Source organism: Aulonocara stuartgranti (assembly GCF_965226115.1).
Source record: "Aulonocara stuartgranti genome assembly, chromosome: 3".
In the NCBI taxonomy this organism is placed as follows: domain Eukaryota; kingdom Metazoa; phylum Chordata; class Actinopteri; order Cichliformes; family Cichlidae; genus Aulonocara; species Aulonocara stuartgranti.
The window spans coordinates 29103152-29131130 of NC_138941.1; the positions used below are offsets into that span (position 1 = coordinate 29103152).

The 27979-nt window shown below is 41.5% G+C and overlaps 1 protein-coding gene across 6 annotated transcripts; it reads left to right on the forward strand.

Moving 5' to 3' along the window:
• Positions 1–158: 158 nt before the first annotated feature.
• Positions 159–27906, forward strand: gigyf1a (GRB10 interacting GYF protein 1a). Of its 6 annotated transcripts, none has more exons than XM_082526493.1 (26): positions 159–390; positions 5800–6423; positions 6529–6592; positions 10520–10649; positions 11435–11530; positions 11718–11835; positions 12300–12408; positions 12737–12936; positions 13451–13680; positions 13779–13896; positions 14032–14217; positions 14788–14945; positions 15456–15621; positions 15754–15977; positions 16266–16369; positions 16487–16587; positions 16698–16771; positions 16875–17012; positions 17233–17442; positions 17566–17786; positions 17920–18077; positions 18222–18385; positions 19945–19989; positions 20237–20381; positions 21218–24540; positions 25705–27906. In XM_082526493.1, exons 3-25 carry the CDS (start codon positions 6558–6560, stop codon positions 21283–21285), a joined length of 3198 nt encoding a protein of 1065 aa, XP_082382619.1. In that variant the 5' UTR covers positions 159–390; positions 5800–6423; positions 6529–6557; the 3' UTR covers positions 21286–24540; positions 25705–27906. The 6 variants fall into 6 exon arrangements, with proteins under 6 accessions (XP_082382619.1, XP_082382618.1, XP_082382620.1 ...); XM_082526492.1 differs by having other exon boundaries at positions 160–390; positions 13776–13896; XM_082526494.1 differs by having other exon boundaries at positions 160–390; positions 13776–13896; positions 16493–16587.
• The last annotated feature ends 73 nt before the right edge of the window (positions 27907–27979 follow it).

Genomic DNA, 27979 nt, shown 5'->3' on the forward strand with positions numbered 1-27979 from the left:
CCTTCCGGACGTTCTGCCTGTAAAAGCATCGCGGCGTGCAGTACACTCCAGTGTCCAGGCTGGTAAATAGGGGTGTGTTTGCCCTGCTACAGCATTGGTTAGGCGCTTGTCAATGTCCAGTCACGTGGTGTCACACTGACGGCCATGTTTCCGAAACACAAACAACAAGAAGAGCAGCGACTGGGAGCCAGCAGACACATACTGATACGCAGAAGCGACCGTTGGTGGAGAGGGGAAAAAAATAATAAATAAAATACAGAGCACGACTTTCTGAAAGTACTATTCTGTCGAATGAATACGTTTACAGTGTTTAAAGAGACCAATGCATTCGATAAATTGGCTGTAGACACGCCGTGCAGACAAGCAGTCTGGTAGCTATAAACAGTGAAGGTAAGCCATGGTTCCTCTTTGCTGCCTGTCTTTTAGCTAGCTGGCTAACGGGAGCTAACATGCTAATAGCTTCTGCAGCTCGAACGGGTCGGTGTTATCTGTCATGAAAAAAAAAACATTTTCACTGAGTTGTTTAAGAGCTAAAATTCTGTTTCTGCTGTTGTTTGTTTTGTTTACAACGCATTAGTACCGACAGCGGAGTGGCGCTGGTGGTCGTCCGCACATTAGCGGAGCAGGCCGGGGACTCAGATCCCAATACTCCGCCCCCTTTGCCGACATATCTGGTGTCATTTGAACCTACAAGCCAAGGCCTTTACGATCAGTGCATACCTTGTGCTAAGTTACGAAGCAAGCTAGCTAGCAACTGCTCATATGCAATAGAAATATGATATCGAGGCCAGTGAGGTTGTAACTAGGGCTTTATTGCACTTTGCCCACAAATCAGTTCGCTCTAATTGGCTTGAGAGGCGAGCAGGGTACGCGCTAGCGTAGCTCGCCACAACTGTCGGTAGCTAACGTCAACTCCGACTGTTCTGTTTAAATGTTAGCCACATTTAGCACCATCGGTATAGTTAATTTAGTCAGAGTTGCAAGTTTGCTTGCACTTGTATCACTTTGAGCCACTGGTACCGCTCCCTTTTACTCAGAGTGGAATCTTTATCCCGCCACGTTTTGGAGTGCATGAGTTTTGCTAATATTCATACGCACAAGAAATCCCATATTCCGACCTTGCATTATTTATTTAATTATTTATTTATTATAATTTTTTAAGCAAAGTTGATACAGGGTATTAAACGAAGTTAAAAAAAAAAGTCTGTTGGACGGCGCATAAAAGTAAAGAAAAATTTGCCATATCTGCTAGGAGCTTAAAGAGCAATAAAGTGTCATTTTATTCGGTGAGGTTTTCTCTGTGAAATTATTTTCTTTCTGGATTTCCCTTAAGCCATAACTGATCTGGCCATTATAACTGGAGCCTGGTATTACAGGTGTTGGAAATATGCACTTTTCTTTAAGTTTCACATTTCCTCAGGGTGTGCTGAGGGAGGGAAGGAAAACAAAGCTTTTTTTTACATGTGACCTAAGTGGTGTTGTGCTGCTTTTAAATTGACAATTGGTACACCTGCTAAGTACACCTGTTTAAAGTACAGTACTCATGTAAAAAAAAAAAAAAAAGTACTTTGCGTTCTGATCAGGAGCCTGAACATGTCTGACAAACACAAACTGGGAACTGTGTGACTGGAATGGTTTGAATCCTGTTTTAAAGGGCATGTTTCAATTTTCCTGTTCACACATGACAGTTCATTAGGTCCTACTGTCTTTTAAATTCATGTAGAAGTTTATATGCTTTTGGTTTACAAATGCATAAAATGGTCTTTTCCCCCAATAATTCAGAAGAGAAATTTAAATTAAGATTTTATATTTGCTGTATATTGGAATGTAAACTGGACCTGCTCAGTATCTTCCATTTGTCTTAAACATGTCTGTATTGCAGTGTTAATAGTTTAATGTGGACTGCTCTTAAATCTGCTTACTCGGTAATTATTAAATTCTCCTTTTTACATTTTTCTGTTTTCTGTCTTTAAAATCTTTACCAGTTGCAGTGATTATGCACTGAGTAGTTCCATCAATTTGTATTGCCTTCTAAAATGATAATGAATGTAATAACTAATGTAAATAAGGCAATCATATCTACTGGCAATGTAGCAGATTTCTTATAGGTACAAAAGTTCAATTAAGACCTCGATTTTCCTACTTTTTTTTCCTTTTCTTTTTTTTAAACCAAGAAAACAGGGATATGTGAGCAGTGGGGCTTTTTTTTTAAAAACTGAACTTTAGTAATACAATAGGAGGATGTACTGTGCAGTTGCTAGGAAATTGCATTCATTTGTAGGTTGAGTGGGTTAGCGGTCTTTAAACAGGTGAGCAGATTAATTAATTGGTTTTGGACATTTGCTTTAAAATAACAAAGGCCAGCATCCTAGCTGCTAGGATTTCCTGGAGAGAGGTTTAGGTGAAAAGTTTAAAAAAAAGTTTCTGTCTGTATTTGAGATGCTCTGATTAAAAGGGCAGCAACTACATTGTTAGTGGGGGTGTCCAGTTGAGTCTCAAAATTATATCCAAAGAAAATTTGCAGTAATTATATTTTACAGAAACAATACTGAATGTTGAAAAATGCAGGCAGCAGTAGGGCTGGGCGATATGGCCTAAAATTCATATTGCGATATAATTTGAAGCATGTGCGGTAACGATATATATCGCGATATATTCTTTTCTTCTGTATAACGTATTTTCCACACTATAAGGCACACTTAAAATCCTTTAATTTTCTCAAAAATCGAGAGTGTGCCTTATGTATGAATTCTGGTTGTGCTTACTGACCTCGAACCGATTTGGGCGAGCAAAAATCTGTTAAAAAATGTTTTAGTTCAACTTTGGTAAGCCGCACTGCTTGATGGATTGTCAGAGCATTCCGGTGCCGTAGTGAGGAGCTTCGCGGAGTAATCTGGGTCCAAAACTCCGTCTTCTTTAGGTCCCAAAGTCAAACGAACACTAAGAGTTAAAAACGGTCTAAATTCTTTCATCTTTAATTAAATCATCAGCATTGCTGCTTTATCGGGTGTAACAATTAAGTTTAGCATCCATGAAAACAGAATTTATTAAATTTAACGGAGTTACAAGTTAACAGGAATTTAGCTCGCTAGTTTACACCTAAACATTTCATACCATGTTCTGACAGAGATCTTTGAAACTAATTAAAACGTACAGCTCTGCTACCACTTCCAACATAAATGAAGACAGAAAAATAAACAGCAGTGGCGTTTGCAGGGTTACTGAAGTTGGACTACCTGGTATGTAACGTTATGCTACGTGATTGCTAGCGACACAGCTATGTTAGCATAACATTAGCACAGTGAAGCTGGAGGATGAACGCCAACTTTTTTTCCACTCGATAAAAGTTAACGTGAGAGATTCTGGTGGTTTGGGACAAATGCAATCGCATAGCAGGATGCTGTACACGGGCCAAACTTCAGTCAGGAGAACAACTGAGATTATTCATCCACAATACGAGGTTAGTTATTAATATACTGCAACAACATGGGACTAGAACAGCTGCGAGAGAATTCAACATTAATGAATCAATGTTACGGAAGTGGAGGAAGCGCAGTTTTTGGCTTTCCCCATATTTCAAAAGTGCTTCATCTCTTTGCTATGACTGTCGCCCGCCATAATTTGCAGATGATAATGGTTTTAGCCGGTGCGATGCTTTCAACCAAAACAGGCGCAGCTTGATGACATCATCAACATGCGCTATCGCGATAGAGTGATATAGTCAAAATCTCTATCGTTGGCCAAATTTATATCGTTTCTGTCGTATATCGTTTATATCGCCCACTCCTAGGCAGCAGCATTTATAAGTGTAACTAAATGAAGTGCATTTTCCATCCTTATTTTCTGGTGAGCTGTCACTGATGGCACGTGTACTAATTTGAATTGTGAGTCTAATGAAACAACATGCGGCAGCGTTTATAGTTAAATGTTGGTGACACAGTTAGCCCAGGTAGTGTTTTCCCTGGAAGTTTTAAGCAATAGTGTGAATAAGTGCGTAACACTTTAGTTTAGCAGTAAATAAAGTTAAAGAAGCTGCACAATATTGTCACATTAAAAAAAAAAGCAGTATTTTTTCCCTGGTATTTTCTATCTAAGGCTGAGCTTTTTAAACAGGTGCTTAAGTCTCTTTTTTCATGTAACTGCATCAGTAATTGCCTAATTTCCATCCACTTTGTTCTTCTTTTTCATAACAAGTGCAGCTAACCATGCTAGGTTGAGTCATTTGTAGCCTGGTTGTAGTTGGCGGTGTTTTTTGTTCTTTTTCTTCAAGTCATGAAAAGTTTGTTTCCACCTTTGGCAGGAGCAGTTTTCTTGCACATTTTTTTTTAGCATAGTGCTTTGTTGGAGGTTGTTTAAGTAGCTCAGTCTTTAGTTAAATAGTCGTTGGAGAATGACATGTGACTCTTGCTCTCAGACATGTCTGGGCCTTGTCTTGTTGTAGTGCACACTAGGGATTGTAAATGCATGCCTTACTATAGCAATGATATTGCACTGTGGCGGTTTTATAAGATGTGAAAATATTTTATACCAATATTATCGTGAAGGATGGCACAGCCCCAACTGTAAGAATAATAAAACCTACAGCTTCTCTGAACCAGTGTGTGTCATTGGCTAACATTATCAACAGAAGAGCTTCTTGGCTCTGTTGCAACAGGGTTCATCTAAAAAAAGGAAAAACAAAAAAGGGAGAGGAAAAATTGGCTTCAAACCATCGTAGCCAACATCATTTTATCTTCTTTTTTAAAATTTATTTATCTATTTATTTTCACATAGATTGTCAGTTGTTGGGAATCTTTTGTTTCAGTTTAAATAAATCAAACTGTAATAAGCCTGAGTAAAGTTTTCTTCTCTTCATGCTTTCCTCATGTGCAGTATTTACTACCAACATAACTAAGCGTGTAGCAAAACAGCGCATTAGAGGGCAGAGAAAGTAACATCCGTGCAAATGCAAGATGACAAAGCTAATTTAAAACGAAACCGATTGAAACAGCAATGTCTATTTTCTCTAGTTTGCTAGCACCATGTAGCCAATCTCTGTAAAGTGCGTAGGTAACCTTGCAAGTGTCGGTTATATGCAATGATGGCCATTTAATAAAATGTTGTGAAAACTTGTGAACTTAACCTTTTTTGTTCAGCGTCTGTGGTGAGGGAATATTGAAGGAAAGTAGTCACCAAGATGGGAAGAAGCTGGAAAATATGGCTTGTGTTTAGTCATCAGTGTGCGAACCTAAGTGGTGTTCATGTTAAAGGGGCAATATATGTATGTATGTGTATGTGAGCATTTGCTGCTGAAGTTTAGTTGCCTGGATATTGCTTTAGTTGCCATGACATTTTGAGGAATCATCCCCAGCCAGCTGCATGGTTTAGGAAGCATCTGGTTCACAACATGACTGAAATAGACTCGGTGTATTTCAGGATGGAAAATCTCCTGTGAGCAGCAGAAATGTTGGAGTATGACTGAGTGCTATACTAGAAATAGTTTTCATTTATTCAGTGAAGGAATACCACAGCACTTTCCCCTCAACTCAGAGTGCTGCAACACATTGATCAAATTGGGTATCTGTTGGTGAGTCCCAGGCACGCTGCGTAAATGGTATGTCGAGTCTTTGCGGAGAAAATCAAATTATGGTTCCTTCACTCACTTACAACAGAGGTGGACTGCCAAGCGGTGAAAAAGCATCTCAAGAGCAGCAGCTAATTTATGAAGTGTTTACTTCTTCCCATTTTTCTTTGAAATTTTATATTTCTCTCATTCTGTCTCTGTTTAACACTATTTTGTTTTCTTTTTTTTTTTTCCAGTGGTGCAAAGGGAGGAGGTCAGGAAATAAAGGAGTTACCTAGAAGGTCTCCATCAGTCCACATTTCAGTTGGAGCGAGAGAAAACGGCACAGAGGGAGTGAGAGAAAGGAGAAGAGGAGTGCGAGTCGCGTCTGCTCTTGGCAGCTGTTCCAGCAGCCTATTTCATTGTTTTTTCGGCTGTTATTTTGTTCCTGCGTTACGTCTTTTGATCAATCAGTTCATATTTTTAACGTTAATGTGAGATATAACTGCTGTAAAAAAACAAAAAGGAAATCGCAAACAAAAAAAAAGAAGACATTATTAGCAAGAGTGTTTTATTTTGTTCCATTGTTAATTTCTAAGGTTCTTTTCGTTTCTTTTTTATGTTAACAACCTTTTTTGGCTGTGAGTAGCAGGAGCTTCCATTCTCCAAACTTATCATTGAAAGCCCTTCCTTAGTTAGGACCTGATAACCTGGTATTCCTCAAGCACCTGAAACTGGCAGCTATTCTCTTTGTGTGTTTGGGGAGCTCTGTGACCACAGCTTAAGCACCACTCAGCCTTCTAGTCACCTAAGCCTAACTAAAGCCAGCCAGCTCGAGCCTGGTCCAGCCCAGTCCAGCCTGCTCCGATTATCTGGACAGGGTAAGGAACCGTTTTCTTTTGTTAACCCTCCTTTTCAAAGTTGCATTTTATTCGTCACAAAAAAGAAAAAACACAAAGAAATCTGGATACTTTTTTCCTCCTTAGATACTCAGTTCTGTGTGGACGTGAGGAATATGACTGCTGAGACTCTTAACTTCGGCCCAGAATGGTAATATTTGTATTTTATTTTATATTTTATTATTTATATATTTTCAATTTTTTTTATAAAGAAATATTTCCCAGAGGAACCAAGTGCTTATTTTGTGTTTGTTTTTATTTGTGGGGGAAAATTAAAAGCGGATGAGTTATGCTGAGTGCCATTCTGTTTTTTTATTTTTAAGGAAACTTTGGACATAATGAAATGTGCAGATTTAAGCAACCTCCAAATGACCTTCTTGAATGTGGCCGTTAAATCGCAATGGCAATTTGCTTAAGTCTTAACGTCCTGTGTCAATTGGACTCGTTCCCCTGAAAATGACACTAGGAAAAGATCAGGGGTTAGTGAAGTTGGTTAGGTCATAAGCTGCTGTTCGATCAAATTCAGCTCAACCAAAACGGTTCAGAGTGTCCGTACCAAAAACCATGAAAACAAAGGCCCAAAATGGAAGCGATGACCTGAAATACTTAGATTTTTTTTTAATGGTCTCTCATTAAAGTAGAGCTGATGTCTTTTGGTTTATGAGTTTTTGTTGGACAAAATGAGTTGTGTGAAGGTGGCACCAGCATTACCTGAGAAAATCATCGTAAGAGTAAACCGGTATGAAAACGGCTGTTAGAGATGCTGTTAAGTAACCTTAGCTGTGCAGATGGCATAAGCAGCCTTCATTCTTCAGTTGGCTTCAGGGTGTTGACCTATCCTTTGTGTTTGGATTGGCAATGTGACCAAGAAATGAACACTTAAATTGAAATATAAACATTTGTAATGTCATACCTTGGTTGGATCTTTCTGCAGTTTGAATATAGGCGGCCAAGTTACCACATAAGACAATATGTTGTAACAGGAGAGAGCATGCAGTTCGTTTACAAGTGTGAATGAATCATGCACGTGTAAACTTTAGTTCTCCCCTGAAGGCCTTATTTTCTGTTTGATCAAACTTCAGTTGGATAAAACAGACTTTGTTGTGGCTTTAGTCACCATGTTAGCAGGTAAGCTAATGGTTACCATTAGGTGAAATTACATGGTATGCCCAAAGCACATCAGCTACCTGGCTAAGCCTAGCTTCGCTACTCACTTTTCATAAGTGAAATGTTGTCTGAAGTCAGTTCTGTTGTCCTTCTCTGGAATGTGTGTTTGAGCTTTTGTGGACTCGGTACTACTCTTGGCTAGTGTTGCTCACTGTTGGCGCTGGGAGTAGAAGAGAGCGACACTAATGGTAGACACTAAGAATCAAGCATAATATTCTCGGATTCTTACAATAAATTCTCGGTCAGTCTTCACATAGAAATCATTACACAGGTTCTTAAAGGCAACAAATAGTACAGAGGAAGGTAGGGCTGCTCGATTATGGCAAAAATGATAATCACGATTATTTTCACTGAAATTGAGATCACGATTATTTGACGATATTTATTTAACCCTTTAAGACCTACTATAGAACCAAGTCCACCAGAGCTTATATTATTTTTTTTTTTTTTTTTTACATGCTGTAGTGCCATTTGTGGGAGCATTTCAAGTTGCTATACATCAATACAACTGTTATAGCCCATATTTTAATAATATGTATGCATTAAGTGCATAGTAATTACATAAAATTCAAAAAAGTGCAATAAACTACAAAAAAATTTGAAAATCGCTTTTGTTTTGTTTACATATATTTCTACTTGGAGAAGTTTAAGAGGTTTATCCCTTAAAACTTTAAATACAATAAAGTTGCAAAAAATAGTTTCCCACCACAGGAAATTTATTTTGAGTGTCTTCATAGTTTTATTTTGGAGATACAGCAATTTTTATATACTGCAGGAAAAACAAAAAATTTGCAAAGAAAACAGCATGTGCATCATTTCACTGTGGGAAGTGTTACGAACAGCTGATAGGAACGGCGAAGCGTGTTTCTGGAATATTATGTTTTTGTTCATGCAAGCGCTTTTTATGCAATTTTTGCAAAGCTATATGTGGAACGAAACCGTGACCGAGGACAAGCTGATGGCATCAGATGTAAGTACAACTCCTCCGGTTTCATGTGCAAAACAAATTATTGCGCTAGCTTACACGGTTCAGATTCTACAGGGATTTAAAAATAGTTACGCAAAACGGAGCGTGCTGCTCTGACCGGCTTTAAAGGGTTAACAATGACTTTAAAAAAATAATATAAAATAGTGTGCAACACCACTGAAGTTTTTTTTTTTTTTTTTTAACTCTTTTCAACCAACGGCAGTCACTCTCCAAATAACTTCTGCTTAGCTTTCCGAGCTTCCCTCGGGTCCTCTTAATCAGCGGTCTCCAACCTTTTTTGCGCCACGGACTGGTTTATGCCCGACAATATTTTCACGGACCGGCCTTTAAGGTGTCGCGGATAAATGAGGGAGGGGCTAATAATCGGCTCGGTCATTTTTAATGATCGTTGAAAGCCCAGATCGTAATCGTGATTAAAATTCGATTAATTGAGCAGCCCTAGAGGAAGGTCTCAGTTTTAAATTCCGTTACAGTCTGTTAACACATGGGGAAAAAAAAAGACGTTGCTGAAGACGTTTAAACTTGATATGAAAGTGCTTTTAAAAATGAGTCTTGCTTGCAGGCGCCCCGCCGTGGTTAGTCATTTCAGTGGTAACAAAGTGTCGGTTTTGTCACTGCTCTCTCCTGTCCATCTCTCTTTCCTTCTGCTGTTTCTGTAGCTCAGTGAATGTTTGTGCAGCGATTAATGGGGGGGCGTAGTCTGCAGTTTGGTAGCTCTCCATCTCTAACGGCCCGTGACTGCTGTGTGCATTCTTGGTGCAGTGCCAGTCTCACAGAATATTTCTGCCTTTACACATCTGCAGCTGCTTTGCTCTCAGTGGCTCTCGTAGCTCACTTTCATCCTCGTACCCTTTTTAATATAGTTACAGAGCAGCCGGTTCATGTGCTCGCCACATACAGCTGCCTGACCAGCATGTTTACACGTCTTTAAAGGCCAGTTAACCTTACGAAATTATTTAGACCATTCGAGCTTTAGTTGGCAGCGCAGCCTGCAACTATGTTAGTCATTGTGGTCAAATTCAAAGTAAAATATTCGGCCATGCTTTTAGGTTGGTGTAGTTTCTCTTACTCCAATCTTTGTAAGACTCTCAAAGGATTATTCATGTAGAGATTTAAGTGTGTAGAGGATATTTGAATCCTTGTTAGGGAGGAAAGCTCATGTTTTGCTGCAGGTAAATGCAGGTGGGTACATATGATGCACAAATATTTCTTAGTAACCCACCCACTGGCTTGCTTCCTGAGCGCTTCTCTTATTATGCATATTAGTTGCTGCTCCACTTATTTTTATCCTCTTTGATTTGCTACATGCTACCAACTGGGCTTTCATGAAGCTTCCCTTTACCTTTCTACCCCCCACACCCGCCTCTCCATCTCTGAGCTGCATATGGTTTTGATGTGGAGCTGAGAGTCAGTGACACACTCTGTAGAGGCATGTGAAAGGAGCCATTGTTAAACAGCAGGCCTTGGAAGTTGGCCAGCTAGTAATAGCTTTTTAAAATGAAATCTTGAGATTGGAAAGCTAATATATCGTCAGCATTGAGCCAAGTGTGTTCAGGGGGAGCTGTGTGGGAGGAATTTGTTACAGAACATTTACTAAAAAAAATTTCCTGCTGCAAGATGCTATTAGTTATTTTTCTTCAATTGAGATTAAAAGGAATTGTGTCAAGGTTACACAATTGCTCTGATTTTCGTGTGTGCGTGCGTTCAGAGCCAACTGGGGAATTTGCACCAAGTTATTTATAAAGCTTGTTTTTTACATTACATGTCAGAGATTGTTATTAGCTTGGGGGGAAAAGTAGAGCAAATACACAGCTTTGAAAGCTTTAGCATGCAGTTGCAAAACACCTATTTGTTGTACTGGACAGTCGCTTTAATTCCTGTTGTTGAAAGTAAAGTACTTTATCCTATGTCTTTTACTCACAGGCTCCGTGCACTGTCCAGTGGGGGGAGTGTGACGTCTCCCCCTCCTTCCCCCGCCATGCCAAAGTACAAGCTGGCCGAGTACCGCTACGGCCGAGAGGAGATGTTAGCACTTTATGTCAAAGACAACAAGGTTGGTTAATAGTTTACTCATTCTCTATTTATTACAGTCTATACCAATGTGAAACACTGAATCCCATTCACATGGGGCAAAAATGATGTAAGCTTACAGTCACCTGTTGACACAAGGAGATGGATATCAGCTAAAGCAGCGGTCCCCAACCTTTTTTGCGCCACGGACCGGTTTATGCCCGACAATATTTTCACGGACCGGCCTTTAAGGTGTCGTGGAAAAATACAACAAAATAAAACTAGTACCGCTACTGAAACAAAGAAGAGTTATTCATAACACACGTGAAAAGACCCAGGAAAACCGAGTTAATGATAAAAACAATAACAAAATAACGCTGAAAACCGATTAAAAACCCTGAAAATCACACCTGAGCCTCAACTCTCGCGGCCCGGAACCAAACCGGTCCGAGGCCCGGTTTATGAGATGCCGGGCTTGGAGTACATTGACAAAAACCCTGCCTTTAATATCTGTCTATAAGCACAGAACACCGAACTGCAGTTCACCCCTGTTTGTGAGGGGCAGTCAATCAGAAGTAATTGTCTTAGAGAAGAAGAGAAGAGAGGATGGCCTTACAGGAAAACTGCTTCTTTCAGACAGAATAACCCGACGGGCTGAAAATAAGGCTTACTCTGAATTGCGACTCATACAAAGCAGCATAAATAGTGTAGAACAATAGGACTTCTCTAAAGTGGTGTATAAGTCTGTATCCTTAAACATATGAACATGTTTGAAGTCAGAGTTCAAGTTTTTAAGAGGTGGTTTTGTCCTCTTGTTGTTGCTTTTAGGTCCCAGAGGACATGCAGGATAAGGAGTTTGCTGCTATTCTGCAAGAAGAGCCCATGCAGCCACTGGCACTGGTGCCTCTCACTGAGGAGGAGCAGGTCTGCACCAGCCACACTCTCACAAATGCATATCTGCAAATGTTAAACTGTTTGAGCCCTATCTTGTGGTATCTCACCCTCATACAGATTCAGTTGACAGATGTGCCTGTGAGCTCACATTCCTCACATTCCTCTCTCCTTTTTTTTTTTTTTTTTTTTTTTTTGGCTCGTTCAACTCACTCTGCAGAGGAACTTCTCCATGTCTGTGAACAGTGTGGCAGTGCTGAGGCTCATGGGAAAAGGAGTGGGTGGTGCGGCCCCAGCTGGAGTGGTCCGTGGACGAGGAGCCACACGGGGTGGTCGAGGTAACGGCAGGGAAAAAAAGTTGGATGAGGGACACAGGCAATAAAGTATAGCCCCGATTGAGCCTGTTCACAATCAGTTGTGCTGCAGAGTCCAACAACAACAACAGAAGGGCTGCTTAAAGCCCTCGGCTCAAACTACAATGGCTGCTGCCCAGCTAAAGTAAAACAGTTTATTTAAGGCAACTACTAAAGTGTTCATTTCCTTCTTTCTTCCACCATCTTGGTGCAACACACTTCCTCTTGGCCTGTTTAAAATAGTCCTCCTTTTGTCCAGCCGCAGCCTAAAAGCACGGGGCTTACGCGCTTACCTTGTCAACACATGCCAATGTAAACACATGCACAGTTCAGCCCAGCAAAGGAAACCACAAAAGAAGAATGATGTTCGATGGTGTGTTGATGTGTGCACCTGCCTGCAGGATGAAGCTACTTAACCACACATGCCTTGTTCTAATGTGTATAAACAGGCCGAGGCCGTGGTGAAGGTGGATTCTACCAAAGAAGTATTGAAGATGCCGAGGTGGGTTTCGGTCGCAGCGTCCGAGAGATTCACCGCAGCCAGAGCTGGGACGACCGGTAAGGATAAACTGCGCACGGCACCTGCACTGTCCTTAAATTGTTGGTAAGGTCATGCAAATAATGACTCCAAGTGCTCTGTTGCACAACAGAAGCCTGTTTTATCATTACTCAGAGCAGCTGTCAAGCAGTGCAGCCTAGTCTGTAATCCTTTCAGATATTTTTTGTATTTCTTTCAGTTTTCCTTCCAAGATCTGGATAAGCTGTGCAAATGTATTGTCTCCAGTGTGAGGTGTTGGTTGCACACACTGCTCTTGGGTTAAAAACTGGCCCATGTTTTCTTCTGCTAACTGGTCTAATTTTCCCTTCATTTCCCTCCTTTTCTCAGGGGTGAGCGTCGATTTGAGAAGCCGCTGCGGCGGGAGGTGGGACGTCCTGGCTTTGAAGAAACTGGAGGTCCCGTGGGTCCGGTGAGGAAAGAGTACACAAGGGCTGACAGTGATAACTGGCGCACCCTACGGGAGGAGCAGGAGGAAGACGAAGGGGAGCCGGGCAGTAACTGGAGACTTGCTGGATCCCGTAGGGATGGTATGATAAACACAAACGTTTTTTTTATTGTCATAAACTCTGCTTTGTTTATTCCTCTTTCTGCTGTCAACACAAGCTAAGACTTGGATCAAATTTTTAATGTTCCTTTGACATAAACCTTTTGTCCTAACTCATTAGTGTGGAAGCTACACTTTGGTATAGCCTCATTAAAATCACTAAGATGGAGCATCACTGAGATTTGTATTACTCATCATTCCACTGTTATATTACTGTGTTTTTAAGCCTATGTTAACAATGTGTGTGTCAACTTTAGCTTAAAGGACATTGTACTGGCATCTAGTGGTCAGTGATGGGAAAACCAAGCAGCTGGGTTTAGGTTAAACTAAAGCTTCCTGAGTTTCTGCAGACTCAGCAGTCGGCTTCAATGAATCATGATCTTTCCAAACCAGATATCTTGAAAATGAAACTCCAGATTGAGTTAAAACAGAAAAATAAATTTCTGAGTGTAGCTCAGGTCAGTTTTGAAGCTAATAACTTTCCATTTGTTTACCAGATGGTGGTCCTCGCTCAGCGGGCTGGCGGGACCACAGTGGTCCAGGAGAAGGTCGGAGGAGGAAGTTTGATTTCGACTTCCGGGACTCTGACGGGCACGGTGGCGGGCGTCGGCGCGCAGGCAGCGATGGTCTAGAGGACGATAGGGACGGCCTGCCTGAGTGGTGTACAGATGAGGAGGATGGGGAGATGGGCACTTTTGACTCGTCTGGAGCGTTCATGCCTATGAAGGTACTCAGAATGATGTTTCTGTTACTGTTATGATATTGTTTTAATATTTATTTGTTGGGATTGCTTCACTTTTTTTGGTCTGTATCTTGTATCAGAAGAGTGGCAAGGAGACAATCCTGGAGGAGTTTGAGTTTAAGGGGATTGAGGAAGAGGAAGAGGAGGGAGACAGCCTTGCTGATATGGAGAGGAACAGCGCTGAAGGAGACAAAGACAAGGGTGAGGCGAGACCGGATGTCTTTATTTGATCTTACATTTACATGTTGTCTTCTATCTTTTACCTTCACTGATCATAGTCAATGGAGGATTCATTACTTTTTTTCCCCTTCCTTTCTTCCACTCCTGGCCTCACAGAGATTAAAGAAGCCATCTTTATTGTTGGAGATGGTGAGACAAAGCCAGCATCTCCTTCGTCTTCTCCAACAGCTCACTGTCCCCCTCCATCGCTGGAGTCCCAACCCAGCAGTGCTAATCAAGTGGTGGATAATGCCCAGCTGAGCAACAGCCAGTCTGTGAAGGCCAGCAGCACGTCTGGTGAAGGTAGGTCATGTTCCACATACCTCTGTGTTAGTGTGCCAACAGGACAAAACGGCAATATTATCTTTTTTTAAAAATTTGTTTTAGGCAATTTCATTAATGTGTTAAACTCTTATAAGAAAAAAAAGAACATGTTAACTGTCTATATCAAATATACATGCTTCTGCATTTCAGTAATTATTAGACTGTTTGATTTTGTATAAATCCAGAAAATAAAGTTATTTAGGCAACTTTTTATTGTGCAATGATTTAAATTTAAAAAAAGGCTTCTAAAGTGAGAGATCCTGAACCTTTGGTTTCATGACCTCAGCCCTTTCAGTCTCAGGTCGGCGTGTTTGAGCAAGGAAATTCAGCCATGTTGATATTTTGGTTTGAAATAGAATATGTTTGCCTCAGTCATTTGATACTTTGTTTACTGAACCGGCTGTGGCTGCTGGATGTGACACAGAGCCAGTAGGCGGCTCTACCGCTCACATCAAACAACACCAAACGCTAAACTATAAATAGAAACACTAAAAATAGGGCCCATTGTTTTACTCGTTTCTTCTTTTTCTTTTCATGTGCGTATGTCAGATGCAGCTCCATTAGGGGGCTCCAAGGCCCAGCTGAGTCCCAGCGGCGCAGCCACCTCCTCCAGCCTGCCTCCTCCACCCCCTTCATCTGCTGCTCCTCTACTCCCGCCATCTGGAGGAGACGCTGAGGACGACGAAGGCATGAAACACCTGCAGCAGGTAGGAGCAGCAAGAGGAACATTTCAGACAAATTATGTAATCATGTCTAATCAAACTACATTTCACAGCCTTCAGGTGAGGGATGAAACTGGTGATTATTTTGCTGCTGAATATTCAAAACCAGAACTGCACTTTTCTTTTTTTGTCTTTTGATAAAGCTCACTGCTTTGAATAAAAACGCGATGGTTAGGGGGGAGGCTGCAAATATAGAGCAGTTCATTTGATGCTGATTGATGTGCCGGAAACTGAAAAGGACGTCTGCATGTCTGTTCTGTGCTCTTCTATATATTGTTTATATTTTCACATATGTTACTTTAAACAAGCATCACTAACATAACCTTGTCTGACTAGGTCTAAAACCTGCTGAGCTTTGTTTTAGCTGGTATCAGTGCATTCAAAGTTGTGAGTCTTAGCTGTACTATTAGCATCGCCACCTTTTCATCCTACGGGTGAGCCTGCTACACCAACTCTTGTCGACTAGATAATAAATGTTTGTTTATATTTGTGTAGGAGGCAGAGAAGATGGTGGCATCACTGCAGGATACTTCTTTGGAGGAGGAGTGCTTCACCCAGGCTCTGCAGCAGCAGGAGAGCAGGAACACGGCAGCTGCTCTGCCGCTAACTCACGAGGCTGCCATGAAGTGGTTCTATAAGGACCCCCAGGGAGAGATCCAGGGTACTCCTCCTGATGATACTTTCTAAAAACATGAATAAAAACTGTTAATTTCTTGAGGTGAGATGAAGCTAGTCCGACACCTAAGGTCAGTTTCTGCATTGCAAACTCTCCTCTGTCCTGCCCACCAACCAGGTCCATTCACCACGGTGGAGATGTGTGAGTGGTTTCAGGCTGGCTACTTCACCATGACCCTGCTGGTGAAGCGGGGCTGTGATGAAGGTTTCCAACCCCTGGGGGATGTCATCAAGATGTGGGGCCGCGTGCCCTTTGCCCCGGGTCCCTCCCCGCCGCCCCTGCTGGTGAGACAGCTACCACCAACGCAGCGCCCGCAGCCCAACCGGGGGCCCGCCGGGACTGTGAGTCAGAGCTCAGCCACCCGAGAGGATGGGGAGGGGAGGATGCAAATGAGAGGGCACATTTCTAGACAGGTTATGGTGGCAGGAATTGTAATTTTAAATTCTCACCTCTTAATGTCACACAGTTGATTTAATGAATTTTCTATTGCATGCTGACTTGGATAAATGTGTGTAAATGTAGCTGAAATATTACCAGAAGCAAGTCTGTTCTAGATGCAGTAATTTGCTATTGTAATTTTGAGTCTGACTTTTCCTTTGTGTTGACATTATATCTTTCCCCTTCATCAGGGAAACCTGGACCAGGAGCGCCTGAAAAAGCAACAGGAGCTTGCAGCAGCAGCTCTTTATCAACAGCTCCAACAGCAGCAGCAGCTATTCCAGCTCATGAACAGGTGGGTGGAGGCTTCGCCCTAAATTTGTTGGAGTTCATTCCGGTCCTAGTTTGAACTTTGGAGGACATGTTTAGTTTCAAAGTAAACGTACACGTCGGGTGTTGCTTTATGTCCCAGGTGCAGTGAGCAGAGTATGATGCCTTCGATGAACAGATCGATGTCAGTGCCAGATACAGGGTCCATGTGGGACATGCATACCTCAGCTTCACAGCCGTCAGGTACAGTGTGGACTGCTGCTGTTTGGTTTGTGCACACACAGGCAGGCACAGTTAAAACACACAAACTGTAGCTGCTGCCGCTAATATGATCCTTTTTCATTTTCATGTAGGTGGTGAAGCCAGTCTTTGGGACATAACAATGAATCCTTCTACTCAGGGTCCAACTCTCGAACAGCTTCAGAAGGTGAGGGCTGTTGAATAGTAATATCAGACTGTGAGTCCATTGAGTCATACCAGCGTCAGATCCAAATATTCATTCACAATTACTGATGACGCATTTCCTTTAGCTCCAGCAGGAGAGGCGAGACGCTGAACTCAGGGCGAAGCGTGAGGAAGAGGAGCAGCGTAAGCGAAGGGAGGAGAAGAGAAGGCAACAGGAGGAGCAGAAAAGGAGGGAGGAGGAGGAGATCTTCAGACGCAAGCAGGTGGAGAAATTTTGCATTCATTTTATCCCATGTGTTGCCTTGGGGTTGTTAAATATGTTACTGGCTTTGTTCATTAAAGCAAAAATATTCCGTGCTGCTTTCTGATTTAGTTTTCATAATGTTTGATATTTTATTTGCTTTGCTGAGCGGCACTAAATGCTGTTTTCCTCTAAGAAACGAGAACCACAGCTATAGCCTGATCTGTCATATGTTCCCGCAGTGTCGTCAGCAGCAGGAACTGATCATGAAATTGCTGCAGCAGACCCCCCAGCAGCAAGGACCGGGGGCAGGCAGCTCTAGTTGGAGTGGGGCTTCCTCTTCTGGGCTTTCTAAGGCAGGAAAACCCCAGGCTCTGGCTTTGCTGGAAATACAGCAGGAGACTGAGAGACTCCTGAAGCAGCAGCAGAGAGCCCAGCAGCAGAGAGACCGCGTGAGTTCACCATTCAGGTCTACAGCAATGATAATGTTAGCATGTAGCAGGAATTTGCATGTTTAAAATAAAAACGTACATATTGTTGGTCATTTATGGAGCCTGATTTTTATCCGTTTGCAGCACTCTGGTTTGTCGATGGGGAGCTCCTCCATGGGAGGGCAGTGGGTGGATGGCGTCGGTATGTGGGGAGGGCCGGGTAGTCTGGAGAGTAAGAGCAGTAGTGGAGGGTCTTCGGGCAGCATGGGCATGTGGGACGAGGCTGTGAAGAACCAGACCGGCCTGCGTGGGAACAGCAACAACAACATGGGCCTTAAGAACAGCCGCAGCAGCCCATCACTCAGGTGAGCATGTCTGGGCAACTCAGCTGATGTGGATTGTTGGATTGCCCAGTTATAAAGCACTGCTTGCAGGAAAAAGTGGATTTCTTTTAGTTGATGATAGTAATGATATAATTTGCCTGGGTGTCCTCCACAGTGATCAGTACATGATCCGTCGTAAGCGCACCGAGGAGGAGGAGAAGCTGCTGAAGCTGCTGCAGGGCATGAAGCCTCAGGACGGCTTCACCACCTGGTGTGAACAGATGCTGCACGCTCTCAACACCTCTGCCAACAACTCCTCCTCCTCTGTGGATGGTAGGCGGTTCAACTTTATCACATTTGGCAATCTAAAGGGTGTTTAGAGTTTACCCTCAGCTTACAGACATCAATAGCTGATGTCTGTGTAAATTACAGCAACACTTCTGTGTCACTAATCATTCACGTTGTGTGTTTATCAAGTTGCCACAATTGTGGCATACCTGAAGGAGGTCGAGTCTCCCTATGCAGTGCTGGATTTCATCCGGTCCTACCTAGGGGACACAGTGGAAGCCAAAGAGTTCGCCAAACAGTTTCTGGAGCGACGTGCCAAACAGAAAGCCAACCAACAGAGACAGCAGCAACAGGTAGGTTGAAAGAGCATCAGTCCAAAATGTCACCTGCTCGGTAAACGACATCAGTGTAATTTAAAGAAAAGAAAAACATTGCTGAAATGTTCTCTTTATAGAACACAGAAAGCCTGCCCATTAAAGCCTTTAATTTATAGTATGACGAGTGGCTAATTGTTCATTTTTATTGTGAATAGACACAGACTGTGTTCAGTAGTTTGCATTTTCAGTCGGAAACTGATGGTTTTCTCAGGTGGGAATCGATGGTACATTCTAGTCTGTACAAGTGTTTGATGTAGTGTTCAATTTCTGTGAGTTAACTTGGAAACCTAGGGGATTCATAGGCTGTATAAAATATATGGTTGGAGCCGCTGTGACATTTTTTTTTTTTATTTGACCAACACTGAGTTGTTTTTCAGTGCCAGCTTGAGACACTTAAACCTCACTGCCATCATTCACAACCAAGAACAGAAAAACTGCCTGAAACTGAATGTTTAGAGCAGTCTGAAGTCAAAGCTCAGGGATCACTTGTACATACTTGTGTGTGTGTGCGTGTGTGTGTGTGCGTGTGTGTGTGTGCGTGTGTGTGTGTGTGCTAATTAAAAAGAAAGACAAGATGATAGTTTATTGAATTTAAATGAAATTTGCAGGTTGTTTCGGTAAAGTTTAATAAACTCCTTGCTATCTAAAATATAACAGGACACCGGAGTAAATTCTCCAGCATCTCACACTTCTGATAATCAGTTGTCTGCCTGACATTTATTCAGCTGTGTAAAAACTATAACTTTAATCTCAGCCAAACCGATTTACTCAGGAACAAATAAAATACTGAAAAAAGCCAAACAATAACATTTTAAGTTATCTAAGTGACTTGTATATCATGTTTAACCTGAGTAGTGAAAGACAGCGGTGGGTTTGAAAACGATTTGCCGGGGGGTCCGGTATTCTCACGGCTCTAGTGAGCCTAGCCCCCGGCTCGCTATCGAGCTGGTGGGTAAAAGACGTCTCCGACAACATCGGAGTGCTTTTGAAAATATGTGGTGTCCTGGTAAACTGAGCAGATATTTGAAGTTTACACAGCTACATTCTCGCCTGAAAATATGTTAAACGTTTATTTTGTGACCCAGAAAGAATAATAAGAGTAATATTAAAACTAACTAGCTGCCGCCATTGTTCGAAACTGAGCTGGGCCGCTTCTTCTTCTTCGGGGTTTAACGGCAGCTGGCATCCTTGTACATGCAGTGCTGCCATCTTCTGTTTCAGTCCGTTATTACACTCTTAAATCCTGCTACTTATTCCTGCGTCTTTTGGGATCTTACAAAGCTTCAAACGACGCGTCGACTATTAAATTAGTCGTCGACGATTTTGATAGGCGACGTAATATATAAAAGCATGACGCGTCCTCTTTAAGACATTATGGACGTGGTTTCACACACAAACCTTCTGTGGTTAGCTGGATTGAAATTGTAGGAAGTGAATATTTTGGATGAAGGTCAGGCTTTGCACATATGTGTTTTAAAAGTATTATTAACAGGCTGAGAGTGGCTTTAATTCCTCCTCTTCTCTTTGTGTCCTAGTTATCAAAGGAAGTGGCTGGATTGAACATGAACTTCCCTCTGCAGGTAAATGCAGACATGCCTCTAAGCCATACACGCAGGATTGTTATTAACACAGCATCAATGAGTGCTCTCCTTTACTACAACTATAACTTCACTACAGCATTAAAGACTTTTTATAGACAGTGAAAACTTTAATTTCTTTATGAGGAGTCTCCTGGATTGAAACTCGAAAAGAAAACGGAAACATCAAAGGGTCACGTCCAACCTGGCACTGTTACGATCGTGATCATTTTTGCTTTGTGTTTTTTAGGATTCAATGCGAGGTATGAATCCCAACACTCTGCAGTCCATGTTTCAGGCCAACCACATGGGCAAGGCTGGTCTCTATGATAACCAGGGAGGAAAGATGAAGAAGAAACAGCCCATGATGCTGCACTCTGACCCCAGCATCTTAGGTACGCGACCTCAAGAGCTTTTAAGGTTTTTCATTTGAACTTCTTCACCACGTACATGGACAGCTTTACCAAAAAGTGTTTTTCTTTGGTTTTAATTTTGTTTAGTTTTCTTCTGTCCAGTTTTTTTTGTTTCACTAGGTTTCTAGAGTGTATTTAGTACTGTTGGTGTTTGTTATAGTTCCCAGTATATGTTCATATTGCCAGTTTTTTTTTTTTTTTTTTTTTTTTTTTACACAGCTTAGTTTGAGTTAGTTTTCGATCCTTTTCGAGCCTTCGTTTTTATTCACACCCACCTTCAGCTTTTAGTTCAGAGCCCAGATCAAGTACATGAGTTACTCACTAGAGGAAATGCTTAGCATGGAAACGCAAAGTGGAAAATGTAGTCATTTGTGCAGTAGGATTATGTGTGAAGTGAAACCAGGTTGTTTCCACTGTATAACACTGATCTGCTTAAATGACCTACCGAGAGTAGAGATGCAATAATAAATCAGCTAGCTACCAATGCTCCGTCTCAGGGAGCGTTCAGAGTCCAACTTGTTGATATGTAAAACAGTATAAACACAGCTTATTCACTCTTCTCTGACACAGTGTAATTTGCAGTGGGCCCTTCCTTATAATGCTAACACTGCAGCTGTTTATTCGCTTTCCGAAAACCTTTTCAGACAAAATCCGAATCGGCAAAGAAACCAAAAAGAAGCCAAGACCTCTTCTTATGATATCGTTTTCTTTATTCCCTCCTGTCAGTGTTTAAGCCAGCCTTTAACCCCTTGTGCCATCCTTCTCTAATCTTGGTGTACTCTCTCCCCTCTCTTCCCTGTGCCCTCTCCTACCTGCAGGGTACTCATTCCACAACACGGGCGAGTGTATGAGCCTGAATGAGATGGAGATGGTGGAGGATTACTGATGTGACGCAGCGCAGCAGCAATAGCTACCTGAGGCCTTCTGTCTTTTAATCAGACAAACCTGATGACGAATGTGCACTGCTGGGGGAACCGAACTGGGGGTTGTGGGGTACAAAGGGGGGCAAGCATGGTGGTGAGGGGGAGGTGTGGAGTGGAGGCGCCCAGTTCTGCGCCTCCCACTCGTTCTTTCCCTCTGGATAGAAAAAATAAAAAGGGCTCCCTGCTGCACCAGTTGATCACTAGAGCAGGGGAGAGGGGGGGTGAGGCGCGGTGAGGTTAAAAGGATGATGGGTATCCTCTGGCACTCAAAAGATTAAGCACCTTATACTGAACTAATGCACTTTATTGAGATGGGATTTGAATAGTTTTTCTTTTTGTTCGTGTGTGTGTATGCGTGCGTGTTCAGAATCAGTGCGCATACGGTGTGTGTACGTGCACATTATCGGCGTGTGCAGCAGAACTGGAAGGCGGCGGTGAAAACAGCGAGCAGGGCCGAGCGGGCGGGACGTTAGGTTTTCAAATTCAGGGGGACCTTTAGTTGAAACCTTATCAGAGAGCAAATCCTTTCTCAAAAGACAAACACTGTTGATATTTCTCTTGTTTAGCATTTTTTTTTTTTTTTTTTTTTGGTTCTGTTTTTTACGTTTATATAAAAAAGTAAAGCTATTGAAAAATGGATTATAAAAAAACTTGAAGATTTGCACTTGCCTAAAAAAACGAAATAAGAAAAACGACAAAAAAAAGAAAACAAATGGGGTTAGTTAGAAGTGAATATTTTTGTGAATGTGTATGAGCGACTGGGAGTGGCTGATGTGTGGCGGCTGAGTTGTGTCAGTAATATACAGTCTGCACAAGTTTTTTGTCTTTTGTTGCTTACCAAGATGTATGAAACATAAGAGGCCATTTTTGTCTTTTCTGTTTGGATAGTCATTTTGTATTCATGTTTAGAGTGAGTGTGTGTGTGTGTGTGTGTGTGTGTGTGTGTATGTATGTGGTCCTTTCCAGACAAGGACGTGTGTGTTTTATGGGTGTGACTGAATGCTCGTGTGTGTGTGTGTGTGTGTGTGTGTGTGTGTGTGTGTGTGTGTGTGTGTTTATGAGAGAGAGAGAGGGCAATTGCACAACACATCCTTTCTCTCACCAGCTCTTCATCCCCTGATAGAAAACCAGAAATGCATATATTTGTAAATGTTAGCTTTGCTCTCATCACATGACGACCACCACTAGTTTATTTCCCTGAGCTTCTCCCCATGGGGAGCCGTCTCTAGACCTGAAAGGGACTAAGCAGACGTGGCGAATCATGAGGGACATTACTGTGTGCGCATGCGAGTGAGATTTTCAGTGTGCGTGTTTAGAGTACATGTTCATTTACTGTTCATAGAAATGAGTTAAAACTACAGGTACTCATTTTTCTCGTTGTTGTTGTTTTCTTGTATGTGTATGAATGCACATTTGTGCCTAAGAACTTGGATAGGGTGCATGGCCATCGAGACATTAACTCTTTTTTGAGAGCGAGTGTGGTGCGTGTCAGTGCTCAGCACAGTGTATGTAAAGTATGTACGTTGGTATGGTAAATATTTCTAGTTGAGTCTAGGGGTGATCCATCGGAAGGCTTAGTCCAGCGTGTTTTTCCTGGGGGTGTGATCACGTTGCCTTTTGTCAGCTCTCGAACTTGTGAATGAAAGGTGTCGAGTTTCTGACTCTGAAATACAGAAAACCACAAAAAAACAATTAAAAAAAATACAGCATCTTAATGTGCAAGTGCACAGAGCGGTGCATGAAATGTTAGCATATTGTGTTACATATTCGTTGTTGCAATTTGATAATGACGAGTTTTCTTTTTTAAATGAAAAATATATATAAATATATACATTATATACAAAGTTTAAAAAGTATTTGGACTAAGATGAGCACTTGGGGCTGCTATTTTTGTTGTGTGTTTTTAATTTTCTTTTTTTTTTTTCTTTTTTTGCCATGTGAAGTGTGTATTATTTTTCTTTTCTTAAGAAAATATTGAATGTATTCCAAAAAAAAAAATGACAAGAAACCCGTGCTGATACAAGATTTTGTTTTTGTTCCTCAGAAGATTTCAAAAATGGAAACAAAACCGAAAAAAGCTTCAAAGAGTTGAGCGGGGTCTTTTTTTTTTTTCTTTCTTTTTTTTCATTTACACAGTGGAGGAGAGAGACAAACTCGAGATGGATACAGTTGAACACACTGCCTCTACAATCCTGGTCGTACAAATGGTGACTAAAGAAAGGACTCTTTCTATTCCATACTGGAGCTTTGGTTGTTTACAAGCCACATGGATATCTGTGGGTGCAGTTTTATTCTTTTGTTTTATCTTTTTTTTGTTCCCACATGAGACGGGTGGGGTTTGCAAGTGCGCTTCTGCCATAAGGACATTGAGTGGTGTGGTGGCGTTTTTGTTTATTTTGGTTCGTTGTTTTTGAGGAAGAGTGGCAGGCATCACAACAACATGGACAGGATCCTCTAACTAGATCTGTGTCGTGGGTCCTGAGACTTGATCAGCCGCGGAGCGGAGGTAGAAAAATCAAGGATGGGGCTGTGTTTTGTGGAGAACCGAGTGCAGGGCTGCAAACCCTGGAGGGGGAACTTGAGAGGACGGTATGAGCGCATCCGCTCGGTGCTCTCGTCTTCACCTCGGCCCTTGAAAGCACTCGCACCCTGCCCTCACCGACTCACCTATGCACTTTTGTTCATTCAAGCTGTGAGGTACAATTTTGGGGATGGGAGCACAATTACAACAGGAGGATTGCTACGACTTTGACAAAGTCACTGAAAAAGAAATTCCCAAACTGAAATAAGAGACTCGAGAAGCTCGTCTTCTCCCACCTCCTGTACATAACCATATTTTTGTATTACCTTTCAGAGTAGAAAGAAAAAAATGCAAAATGGATGAAGGAAAATTCATTGATTATATGGAGTGAATGTTCTTCAAGAAAACCAATCTTTTTTGTTTTTTAAATCTAGTTTGAGATGGGACTCGCTGAGAGTTTAGTTTGCCAGTAGCCCTGAAGTAATCGGGGAAGGAACGTAAAACCACATGGACTGAGGTGGTGGCCATGCTGCAGTGGCTCCAAGACTGACTGATAGCTACTTATCAAAATGGATGTTGCAGTGGCTACAAAGAGCCCACCAAGAGTGTTTGATCAACACGCACAGTAAAGAGATGGACACTGATGACAGCCTCAAGAGCTGCAGAGTGACTACCGGAGGACAAGTGCTTGGCATTGGTAAGATGTTCTTCCAGGATTTTAATTGTTTTTATCCTTTTTGTTTTTGTTTAATGCTTTTCTACAGTGTTAATTTTCACAGTAAATTTAGTCTGTTGACTAAAACTTTTAATTTTAGTCATAATTTAGTTGCCTAAATTCTATTAGTTGACTAAATATAGTAAATCTAAAATCGATTTGACCAAAATCTAGAATTTGTCGTGTTTTTACTGGTGAGCGGCGCTCCACACGTTTTGCAAAACCTCTTATTTTCCTTGACGTGTGAACTGTGTACATGTGTCTTCTCTTCCTCTCAAGCCTCAAAATTGTTGCTTTTTCATGAGAAACAAGGATGGGAGTTGTGTCGTTTCCCGCCACCTCAAAAACAAAACAAAAGAACTTACTGTTTCCGGGGAAGATCAAATTTGTGCGTCTAACCTCACTGCACGAGGAGATTACTTAATTTAATGAATTGATTCAGATTGGATCTAGTCTCTCCAGAATATCTTCATCTTGTTATTTGCTGATGGAAGTATCCATACATTTTCATTTAGTTGACTTGTTTCCATCAGCAGGAAAAAGGTTGCTGACAAACTATGACAAAAATTATTGGTCAATGAAGCTTTCGTAAAGTTACAGGTTGCTTTCCGCACCTTCATGGATTTGTTAAATTAATTGATAATTAACTATGGCAAGTTAAAATTGTGGTAGATGATCATTGTAAGGCTGTAATAAAACTAGATGTAGCGGCCAGAATAAAAAGTGAAGCCAGTGTAGCGTTGCCGTAACTCGCATTCTCTCGCTAACGTCCAGCAGAGGGCGTTTGGAAGGCTACAAGAAAACTAAGCTTTAGTGTGACCTTATTTAAAGTTCTTCCTGGTGAAAGACTTTGTGGTCTTGTGGGCATTTCAAGTCTTGCTGAAACTTTATGTTCATTTAACAAATTTTGGTGCCGGTTAGCATGAAAAAGTGGGGTAGCCTGTGAGTCTATGCCCTGGTGTCTCAATAAGCACTGACCCTTGTTCATCACAAAAACACCACAGTGGAAATATTCAGCTCAAAGCTTCACAACAGAACTTTTAACAGTTGCCACTTCCATCATTTATATACAGTCCTGTCCTCTGTTAATGCCTGTGTCCAAGTTTTGCTGATTATGTCTTGCACTCTTTCTATGTGTTTTCACAGGAGTCTGGCTGTGCTTTATTTGCTGCCCTCTGCAAGGAGGATCTTATCTACAGCCAACCCATGAACCAGTGAACCCTAAACCTGTCCTTTTGAACTTAGACCCTAAGAAACTTTTTTTGACCTCAGTGTGGGCAGGCCAATGGCATTATACGTTGGACAGATGAAGTTGCAGGTTTATCAACTCTTCATCCCCTTTTTGCTGGAAGTGTTCGGTTAAGGATTTAATCCCACACTCCATCTAAGAAGAGGATACAAAGGCTTGCGTTGCCCAGAAGTTCATCATCCACCTCAGCCGGAAAACTCTCGGATGGTGGTCTTAAAGGTCTTCTAGCCATTGGGACCGATGAGCCGCTCTCCTGCCCAGATGTCAGAGACAGTGTGCTGGGATGAGTTTTGGTGGACGTGGCCGGATTACATCTCAGCCATCGCAAAAGGCTGCTGCTGTGGAACTGGATGAACTGAAAGAATTGTACAAGGAAAAAAAGGACTTTTGAAAACAAAACACAAAACTATCATATGTCACATAAATTCTCAAGTCCAAAGGAGCAGGCAGACACACTACATGCACACACTCAGCTAAAGTTACATTGGCTCTCCTCTGGAACAATGTCTACACACACATGCACACACACACACACACACACACACACACCAGAGATACACAATATCAAACGACACAAAGACACACAAGCATCAACGCCCAGCAGCATAAACGCTGAGCTTTGTAAATAATGTAAAAGTTAGTGTTTTTGAGTTTTCTCCATAATGGCTTTTGCTTTATTTCTTTGTTCAACATGCCTTAAATTGTATAGTTCAGTCTGAAATGGCTTAATGAAAACGTTCTCAGTTTAAGTTGGAAACCACCTCGTTAACTGTACTCTAAAGAGCGTTTTAACAAGACGTCTGTTCGCTGACAGACTTGTCCTGTATAAAAGTGTAAATGTGATCTACTTTAAAGATACTAGTTAACTAAAGAATAGAGCAATGAGGGCTTTTTGGTTGATCTAATTTTACTGGTGGTTGGATTTTTGTTGCCCTTTTTTTTTTTCCGTTTTGATCCAAATAAAGTGTGGATTCGTTGAGATTTCCTATTTAGATTACTGCTGAAGGTGCAGGCTTGACAAAGGGCTGAAGTCTGTGCTGCCTGGAGCTGGGCTTACTGGGTGATATGCAGAGGTTCATCTCAGAGCACGTGCTTGTTGCTGTGTCGTATCTGTTGTTGGATACAGTCCTCGGCAAAACTGAACCAGAATGGCAGGTCGTCCTCAAATTGATTTGTTTTCTTTACACTCCAGGGGAATAAAATGTTTTAGGAGTTGGATCTTTTTACAGTTTTGACATAGTGATTCACACTTGTCTTATGAGTGCTTGTAAGAACAGGCATGCATGATGGTTTGTAGTATTTGTGGGGTTTGACACTAAAATCTGTGTATCTAATAGTGCTGCTGACCATCAGTGATGGCACTGAATCGATACGGAAGCGACCAGGCTGTGGTGTGTCTAAAATCTGAAAGGTCTTCTCGGACCACGTCTTTACTCTGTATGTCTCATTAAATTTAAGAGATTCGTGTTTTTAGTCATTCTATAGTTTGTTTGTTTTTTCCTTCTTTATAACCAAACATATGCAGTTTTTTATCCAAATGGAAACTGATGTTTATTGAATACCGTCAGTTTAGACTTGTTAAAAGTTTCTGATCAACTGTGGGTGTGGTGTGCAGTTGTCTTCTATAGGTAAGTGAAGTAGCCACAGTTGGCATTGGTATGTCATAACTGTTGAATTGATATTGAATTATTACTTTAAATGTTATCACATTTTTTAAAAAGCTTATACTGTGATGGATGAATCATCAGTCTATTTTACTGCACTACAAAAGCTTTTATGATCAGAGAAACCACAGTATTGTGTCTAAAGACCCTGGTTGATGAGCAGCTTGACCCGCCTGCTTCAGGATAGAAGCTATAGATGGAAAGATTACCTGGTTCAGTTTTGCTGGTTACTGTAACACCGACTGTAATGATGGACTCATGGTTATACCCCAGTCAGCCCATCTCCTTCACTTAATATGTCGTTGAATGTTGTTAAAATAACAGCATACATGTAATGAAAATGTTTTGGAAAAGAACAACTGAAAAGAAGTGTAAATAGTTTGGCTTTTGTTTGAAGAACAAAATAAATACTAAATAAATAGCATTTAGCTGTGACCGACTCTGTGTGTGTTCTTTGGTTATCTATGAAGTTTGAGTAAAAAACCAAGAAGACATCTTGTTATGAATC

What these genes read in the sequence shown, in the direction of transcription:
- gigyf1a (XM_082526492.1), top strand. Translation starts at nt 6,558, where the DNA reads ATGACTGCTGAGACTCTTAACTTCGGCCCAGAATG. An exon ending in AGCCAGAGCTGGGACGACCG is followed by an intron (nt 12,409 to 12,736) that starts GTAAGGATAAAC and finishes TCCTTTTCTCAG; the next exon opens with GGGTGAGCGTCGATTTGAGA. An exon ending in ACATGAACTTCCCTCTGCAG is followed by an intron (nt 19,990 to 20,236) that starts GTAAATGCAGAC and finishes TGTGTTTTTTAG; the next exon opens with GATTCAATGCGAGGTATGAA.